This window comes from Myotis davidii, unplaced genomic scaffold, assembly GCF_000327345.1.
Source record: "Myotis davidii unplaced genomic scaffold, ASM32734v1 scaffold524, whole genome shotgun sequence".
Taxonomy (NCBI): Eukaryota; Metazoa; Chordata; class Mammalia; order Chiroptera; family Vespertilionidae; genus Myotis; species Myotis davidii.
In genome coordinates this window covers 155,840-165,635 of record NW_006299263.1, presented here as the reverse complement: position 1 = coordinate 165,635, position 9,796 = coordinate 155,840, and the positions used below count along the sequence as shown (strand labels likewise).

Sequence of the window (9,796 nt, the reverse complement as noted above, 5' to 3'; positions counted from 1 at the left end):
TGTTTAATGCTTTGCAGTGATTTAAATATCACATCGAGGCAGACAGCTGTCAAACAGCCTGTGGGCAGCAGCAGTTTAATGTGGCTCTATCATATGTCTGGACAGAATCTTACGTTTAATCACTGACTGCACCCTCAGGCTTGCAATACAGAACCATCTATTAGGTGGTTCATAAAAACACCCAGTAAGATGTTATTGACTCAGCTGTACTAAAGTTAAGAGAGCAAATTAGTTAAGGGGGCGGGGAGGGGAGGGAAGAGTAGGGTAGGGGCGATGGCCAATTAAAAATATCAAGTAATATATTAGTAAAATATAGCATTAAAAAAAAAGACATCGTGTTTTCACTTGAAATATCTTCCCTTCTACTTTCCCTCCTGTCCCTCCCTCTTGACACTTGTCTAAAAATTAGTTCTTAAAATCTTCGCCATGTACACATTTAGATTCACTAATCAACATTAAGTAGATAGCCTATAATTGGTAAAAGCTGTCATAGGTAGAAATGAAATGGCCAGCCCAGTTGGTATAACGCAGTGGTTGAGTGTTGACCTCTACACTGGAAGGGCACTGGTTCAATTCCCGGTCAGGGCACATGCCTGGCTTGCAGCCTCGATCCCCAAGAGGCAAGCCAATCAATGATTCTCTGTCATCATTGATGTTTCTATCTCTCTCCCCTTCTCCCTTCCTCTCTCTGATATCAAAACATTTTTTTAAAGAAAGAAATGAAATGGCCAGATTTTCAAAAGGCATATATGACTTTCCTTTACTATGATTTAAAACAAAAATAAATCAACTATGATTAAAATTGTCTGGATTAAACGCTCTGGGAGAACCTTTGCCAATGATTTCTTTCTAGCAAGACATAACTGAATGCTTCCAAATTAGACTAATATCAGTTTTCCACATTCTAAGAATTGTTTTCAAAGTTTATAACTGAAGCCAGAAGAAACAATGCAGAGTCAAAGCCCTGTGATTCTCCTTCCCCAAATCAGAAGGTTTCTCGGCCACTTAACACTGTCTAAACCAGGGGTGGGCAAACTTTCTGACTCGAGGGCCACAATGGGTTCTTAAACTGGACCGGAGGGCCGGAACAAAAGCATGGATGGAGTGTTTGTGTGAACTAATATAAATTCAAAGTAAACATCATTACATAAAAGGGTACGGTCTTTTTTTTTTTAGTTTTATTCATTTCAAACGAGCCGTAGTTTGCCCACGGCTGGTCTAAAAACCTATCTTTCTCTTGCTCAGTTAGATATGAAGCTGTTTTACCAAGCTATTATTAGTGTTAAGTATACTATGTGAACATGGACATGGCTTTTGTGTTCCCTGGTCTTCTTACTTGTGCAGGAGAGAGGAGACAATTCAAAAGACCCCTAAAAGGTAAAGATAAAATTTATGATTTTTATTTCTTTTTAGCCATTTCAATAAAAAAGAATCTCCATTCTGATCCAAATTCCATAACTGGCAAATTATATATAAACAGACAATCAGTATAAGAAGAAACACAACCGGTTACATGGAAAAATGTTAATCCTTACTATACCTACAGAAATGCAAATTAATACCCCTATGTAAATGAAATAAAAAATTTAATCATCCACATGTATAGAGTTGTGGTAAAACCAGTAACTATTTACTCTAAACTGGTATTATCCTTCTGGAAAAGCGTATCAATATAATTAGTGAAAATTAAAACATTCATTTATACTCCTCTTGTTCCAGAAGTATAATAATTATAAAATATGCTTAGATCTTTTATCTTACCCTGTTAGATCATACTGCTCTAACAGATAACTGCAACATAAGTAAAAGTTCTGTGTACATGACTCTGACCTGTAGAGGAGGCCAGGATGATTAAAAATTGAAAATAAAAAATTGGAAGCAACCTAAATATTCAACATTAGGGAACAGTTTACTGAATAAAACTGTTCCCAAATTAAAATGCTAGACTACTACGCTACATTAAAATTATAACTATGAATATTATTCTAAGTCTTTAACAAGAAATGCAAATACCATATTTGCCAATGTATAAAATGTACTGCTGTATAAAGATGCATCCCAATTATACAAAGAAGTTTTTGGAAAAATAATCTAAGCCTGTTATTAATACATACATTGAAAGTGATTTTAAAGTAGCTTTATAGAGAAAATATTATTTTGTCCATATAAATATAGCTGGAAATTAAGAAAATATAAGTTCTGGATAATTAGTAATATTCTACAAACGGTTGGAAAAAAGTATAAAATCACAAAATAAAATAAAAAAATCTATTGGAACAAATGAATGGTGGTACAGAGCAGAAACACATCACACCATACACCTCAACTTGGCAAAAGACAAGTCTAGAATTTCAATGATTACCAATAACAAAAAGCAAGCCAATCTATCTATCTATAAAAGCCTAAGTGACTGTTATGACCAACCGGTGGACCAGTTGCTATGACACACACTGACCACCAGGGGGCAGATACTCAATGCAGGAGCTGCTTCTTGATGTCAGTGCACTCCCACAGCCAACTTCCCTCCCCCTACTCTGCTGGCCAACCTCCCGCAATGCCCCCCAGCCCCCGCCTGGCTGGCCAGCCCCAATCGGGACTGTGCGAGATGCCCCGATCGGCCCCATCACCAGCCAGGCTGAGGGACCCCACCCGTGCATGAATTCATGCACCAGGCATGTAGTATAAAATAAATGTGAATCATTTTTATGCAGTATATATATATGAAGAAAGCACCTAAGTAAAAGTGGGCAGAAAGTAAGTAGCAAAATATAATTAATTTGAATGAATTCTTATGCAGGTAGTCACAGTAATATTCAATGCAAAACAAAGTAACATAATACACTTGAAGGAATTCTGCCCATGCTTACAGAAAAACAAATGCTAACTTGAACATTTGTCCACAGCAAGCTACATTTAAAAAGCTAGAATTCTAATGGAAACTTGTATAACAATATCATAGCTGTATTAAAAACAAAAAACATAAAGTGGGAAATATAATAAAATTTTAATCTTTATACTAAGAAACCTAGAGACATGTCTCAAAGTTAAGTAAATTATCAGTCCCATAGCACGAAACTCTGCTATCACAGCCAGATGACTCTCCACCAAAGGCATTTACTGTCAGGAACTGAGTCATCACCATTTTCAAACAAAACACTGTCCTCAAACTCACGGAAGACATTCCTAACTACACATTTTTTAGGAGATTTAACCTATTTTACAGTATGTATTCCAGTAAGTTCTAATTCACCCACACATCTGTAAAGTAATAGAGTTAAATGTTAAGCCTACAGGAATCCTTCCAAAGATGGGTGTCCGCCCAAAATGTATATGCACTTTAACAGCGGATAGCTCAATTTTGAAAATGAAATGTATTTTAATAAAGACTGCCTTTATAATTATTCAAAGTGTGTGTACATTTTGGGGGGACACCGTATATAGCACACAGTTGGCTTTCTGGAATTACAGCTGGGAACTCTGCTACAAGCTGACTCTCTAGAGAGAGATCTGTGGTGGGGTCATGCTGGGAGACCTGAGTACAGGGAGGTTTCTTTAGCTTCATGCTGGTTCTCCATGATCATGCCTTTCTCAGCAAACAACCTTTTGGTTATATAATGTGCATGTTCTTTTTAAAATATATTTTATTGATTTTTTTACAGAGAGGAAGGGAAAGGGATAGAGAGTTAGAAACATCGATGAGAGACAAACATCGATCAGCTGCATCCTGCACACCTCCCACCAGGGGTGTACCCGCAACTAAGGTACATGCCCTTGACCGGAATCAAACCCAGAACCCTTCAGTCCACAGGCCGATGCTCTATCCACTGAGCCAAACCGGTCAGGGCTAATGTGCATGTTCTTAATTCTTCCTGTCATTACCCCTTTACAATTTTTTCAATAGAGACTACATTTGCTGCTGTTTTCTTGAAATCCTCTTGGGATAATGTCCCATAGTGATATTTCATAAAGTCTACAAAATTAAGCTTTTAATGTTATAGCAATGCCTCTGTGGCTTTTGACTCAGTCATTACAGCAGTAAGAAATTTAAAGCTCAAAATGAAGAGGAGGATGCAAATTCCCCATCAGATTGCCTGTGTGATCTGTGCCTTGTTATTTCTGATAAGAAAACTTTGATGTCTACGGCTGTGAAATTTCTATCCTGTGATATTTGTTACCATGCTGGGAGGTATCATCTTTTGGTTACCCTGTAATGTAAGTGCCTGACATTAAGCTTTTTGATTGTAGTATGAGCGCTTGACATTTTAAGTTTTTTACTGCCAAGGCATCCATTTCCGAAGGCATCCATCCTGAATAAACGTATGTGTGACAGCTACCAGCAAAACAACCACACAAGGAACTAGGCTGTCCCAGTCATGAAGTTCACTTTTCCAGAAAGCCCTGGGTAACCAAGATAACTGACCATTTGAGTAGCCCCATTTCTCCCTTCCTGCACCCTAACTCCCTTTATTATTTAAATTAGCCAACAGAGAGTGAATCCATAAAAACCTAGGCACCCCACCCTAGAACCCTAAACAAAGGCAGAGTTCTAGGTCTGTGATCTCTCCCATGCCCCCAAACTTGCTGTGTCCCTTAGGCTTGCTGGGTACCCTCAAGGACCTGTGAGTGATAAATTTTGCTCCTCAAAGTTCCCTGATGATTTTGGTGCAGCACATCCTGCAGCCATAATAGAAAGCCTGGGGCTGGTACTGCTACTACATTAACCTCCCCGAAAGCCCCTGCCCCAAAGTGGGGTAAATGTCTGTGCCGGCTCACCACAAGTGATCAGGCCAAGCAAGTACCTCAGGCATTCCTAGCAGACAGCATCACTATCAGCAGGTGGAGAGCCACGCGACAGTGATACTGCCACACTCTGTTCCTGGGAAGTAGTATCTTCACTGTTCTCTGGTTGCCCCAGTCAGTTAAATGCACATAATCTTTTTCTTTTGTCTTTGCTAATAATACTTATTGCATCTTTATTTTCTATTGTATTAAGTTTCTTGAAACAATCTTAAAGTTACAGGAAAAAGTCCAAAATGCTGTACAAATAATTATTTTCCTTAACTATCTCAAAGTAAACTGGAAACACAATGTCCCAACACTCCCAAAATACTTTAAGTATTTTCTACAACAATGATATTCTCTTATATAGCCATAATACGACCACCAAAATCAGGAAACTAACACTGACACTTCACTGCTGTCTAACCTTAGACTCCATTCTAGCTTCACCAGCGTCTCAAGATCTTTGTCCTTTACACCAAAAGGATCCAGTAAAACCTTGCGTTGGATTTAGCTGTCATGTCTCCTTAGTCTCCTTCAAAATGGAACTCTTCCCTCAATCCCCTACTTCTGAAGATTACAGTCCACTTATTTTCTTAGAAAGTTCCTCAATTTGGATTTGTCTGGTGTTTCCTTATGATGAGATTCAGATTATGGAGTTCTGGCTGAGTAATACAGAAGTGCTATCAGGTGGCACACAACCAGGATTTGTACTGTTCCTAATAATATTCACACTGATCAGCTGCCAGGCTTCTCCATGGTCAAGTTACTCTTTTCTTCTTTAATTAATAAAGACATTGTGGGAGGTAACACATATTTTCTCCATAAGGCACATTGTAGTCTGCTTACACTTAGGAACATTACATAACACTTCATCACCACACCTAGGGTCATTTTAAACAGTACAGTCACCAACCAACAGCATAAAAATGCAAAATGTGGCCATTAAATACACACACACACACACACTTCTATTCCAAAACACTATGGAGAGTGCATTCTAATTATCTCCTTAAACCTAGCTAGCTCCCATTATCCTTAATATTAGGGCATACCTATAAGAACAACCTTCTGCAAGTAACCAATCTGTTGCTGTCCTCTTCTCTGCACCCTCTCAGACACATCCTCCTCACCCTGCTCAGCCCAGACAGCCTGTGCCAGATCAGCCCTCCGCGAGAATGCCCATTTTACCACATTTGGGCTGTCACAGCCGCACCACACCACTGCCTCCTTCACAAGACCTCGCTTCTTTCTCAGCCAGCTCTGGCCCTGCAGCTCCCTACTTCTCCAAGTGAGACGCCTGCATTGTTCAGCACCTCCGTATGTCTTCTGAACTCAACTGTTCCGGAAAGGTAGAAAAAGGGGAAGGACAATGCAAACAATTCCGACAGCTGAATTTTTTCTTCACTATCTCCTTAGTATCTAAGTATTTTAAAATACACATCATATAGGCAATTTAGATCCTTAAGTCTGGTCAATAACTTCTTTATTTTTAAGTAAGTGTTTATTGATTTTCAGAGAGAGGGAGTGAGAGGGAGAGAGTGATAGAAACAACAAATGATGAGAGAGAATCATCGATCCACTGCCTCCTGCCCACCCCCGACTGAGGATCGAGCTCGAAACCCAGGCAAGTGTCCTGACCAGGAATCGAACCATGACCTCCTGGTTCATGGGTTGATGCTCAATCCCTGATGCTTTATTTTTAAGTAAGTGTTTATTGATTTTCAGAGAGAGGGAGTGAGATGGAGAGAGTGATAGAAACAACAAATGATGAGAGAGAATCATCGATCCACTGCCCCCTGCCCACCCCTGACTGCGGATCGAGCTCGAAACCCGGGCAAGTGTCCTGACCAGGAATCGAACCATGACCTCCTGGTTCATGGGTTGATGCTCAATCCCTGAGCCACAACAGCCGAGCAATTTGGGCCAATAACGTAAAGAAGTTAAGAAGTTGTGGCAGAAGTATGGTGTAAATGTCCTTTGACCTTAAAGCAACTCCATTATTTTAGAGCCTTGGTAATTTTCCTTTGGTTGGTGATTCTGCCTGTTCACAGTAGTCATTGTTTTGTTCTATTAGTAACACAATTTTTGTGCTCAGTGGATACTCGTTGCAGTAGGAAACCGTATATGTATTTGCTGTCATCTTTTGACCTTATATAGTATTTCCCCCCTTATTTGAGGTTCTGCTTTCTTCAGTTTCAGTTGCTTGCAGTCAACCTCCATTCAAAAGTATTAAATGGAAAATTCCAGAAATAAACAATCCCTGAGTTTTAAACTGTACGCTGCCGGTGCCATCCCCTTCCTCCCAGAACATGAGTCTTCCCTTTGTCTGGCATATCCACGACGTACACGCTGCCCACTCACTAGTCACTTAGTAGCTGTCTTGGTTATCAGACTGACTGTCACATTGTAGTGAGTATGTTCAAGTAACCTTGATTTTACTTAATAATGTCACATTCATGTAACTTTTATTACAGTATATGGGTATAATTGTTCTATTTTATTATTGTTGTTAATCACTTATTATGCCTAATTTATAAATTAAACTTCATCACAGGTGTATATGTGTAGGAAAAAACAGTATACATAAGGTTCACTACTATCCAGTTTCAGGCATCCACTAGCGCCTGTGGTCTTGGGACAAATCCCCCACAGAGAAGGGGAACTGCTGTGTCTATAATACAGGAATCCAGGCAGCTTTTGACAGGGTGGTAGAAATGTGCCCAATCAAATACAGGAACAGTTTTGTTGTGGAAATGTGCCCAATGACCAACAAATACAGGGACAGTTTTGTTAGGATTGTAGATAAATAGGTAACTGTATGGCTTCTAGAATTTTTTCAATGTTAAATTTCCAGTAAAAAAAAAAATTCTTAAAAGGCCCATAACTACAAATGAGATCATAATTTCTTTCTCCGATGAAAAAAACAGTTGATTTCCTTCATGCCATCAGGAATATGTCACTCTTTCTCCATATTTACATTATCTGCCAACAATGATTGTTGCTACTGTTCGTTTTACTTTCAGAGGCTCTAGGACAGGGATAACAGACACATGGCCACACCTCCAGCTCCCACACCGACTTCTGTACCTGACTGAAGTTCACCAGGAGAAGGAAACCCTGATCTAGATCATCCGCTCCAGGAACCAGGCACCATATCTATTTATCGCCTCGTGACTCCACGTCCTGGCTCATGGATGAAGGGAAAGGGGCATACTTGAATAAATATGACACGGGCAAAGTGGCTTGGACCTGGTTTCCTTTCATTTCTATCCCTCTCTGTTTATAGATAGCATTCTAGGTGTCCCTTTTTTAACTTAAAAGAATTCAAACTCCTCCATATGAAAGCAGACTATTCTCATTAGAAACTGTGAACAGAGTAGTCACTGATTATTTCTGGCATAAAAGGTAGCACACTACCTCTGCACGCGGTACACTCGAGTCCATGGAGGCACAAGGGCAAGGATCCGAGCCACCAATTCGATCAGGTCACTAGGCGAATAACTCTTATAGCGTCCTGACTTCCACAGCTCATAAAGCCCAGTTCCACGAATCACCAGGGTCGGGTAAAGTTTTAAACCATCGGGACGAAAAGCAGGGTTCTCAAAAAACTCCTGTGAATAGAGAACAGAAGATTACTTCTCCATTAGTTACGTAGAGATTACGCATGCAAGTTTCAAACCTGGGCCAGCGTCTCTCACATACCTGCCTGGTCCTTAGAATGCCTTTCCTTTCCACCCAAGGAGGGGATGCAGACAGAACAGGAATCCATTGTTTTTATGGCCTCACTAGGGCAAAGCATGTTTGCTGGACCCAAGGCCCTCATCACAGCCCCTGTCCATTGCTGCAATGTCACCGCATGCCACTCTCACCACCTTGCCTTTTCGCCCCTACACAGGCAATTTTCTCTGCCTGGAAAGTCCCTCAATTTTTCTTCATCTAGCTAATCTTCAGGCCTCGGCTTAAATGTCAGTTCTTCAGAGAGGCCTTCCTGACCTTCAAATATAAACTGCCTGACTTAAAAAAAAAATCCTATTGAGTTCCTATTACCACTTTCTTAACATCATCATACTGACAATTTATCCAGTGCCTACCTTCACGGCTAGACTGTATAATCTTTTAATAATGAAACATATTGTGCCAGAGATCACCATCTGGCCTGCAAACCTAAAATGTCTACTATATGGCCCTATGCAGAAAGTGTGCCGATCCCTGGATAGGACTATTTTGTCCTCAGACCAACTGGCACCATTCCTAACCTGGGACATACACTCTCCATTTGTTATCTGGACATTGAGGGATACATCTAATTCATCTACTGTGACATAGCCATTTCCTGTACTATGTCATCCCAGCTGGCTGCCTTATTTCTTTATTTGGGATGTAGCAGGAAAACATAAGGCAGTCTCCCTTCCACGACTCTGCACTCCTAATTTGTTCTTATCTTGATTTTGCAGGATATATGGTGGAGATGAAGGTGGATTCATACAGTTCCCTTCACCCCCACCCTAGCTTTAGCATCTATTCAGCCAGCAGTACCATATCTTCTGAACTGTAAAATGCTTTTTATCTTGTGCTCTGTTATTCCTGCAGAGCTATCCATTATTTAACTTGCTTTACAAAGAAATGTAACTGCAGGGTATTTGATCTCTCTCACTGATTTGTCATATTCTTAAAATGCTATCTTCTTTGTGTACACTTTGGTCTTAAAGATATTCCTTTGTAATATTTATATAGTAAAGATTCATCAGGCCTTTAATAAATAGTCTATAGCCATCCACAAAGAGTATGCATGCGAGTCATTCTCTTCCTAGTTTGATTCCGTATTGAAACATGGGGTTTTAGAAAAGTACTTCTGAAACTTGTATAATAAATTTAGGAGATATATAGGCTGACATACTCCTTTAAAAAGAATAATAGGTAAAACTGGTTCTAGATTTCTGGTTAAACACTAAGAATTTAAATATGTGTTTCTTTCCTTCCCAAACCATGCTAAATTTTTGTTTTAATTTTAAAT

General features: G+C 39.7%; 1 protein-coding gene across 1 annotated transcript in view; it reads right to left on the bottom strand.

Moving 5' to 3' along the window:
- The window catches only part of ELP3 (elongator acetyltransferase complex subunit 3), an 89,451-nt gene that overhangs the window by 36,775 nt on the left and 42,880 nt on the right, over window positions 1-9,796 (bottom strand). The window contains exon 9 of the mRNA XM_015571163.1: window positions 8,200-8,393. Coding sequence (XP_015426649.1) covers window positions 8,200-8,393 — 194 coding nt within the window. The remainder of the gene's footprint in view (window positions 1-8,199; window positions 8,394-9,796) is intronic.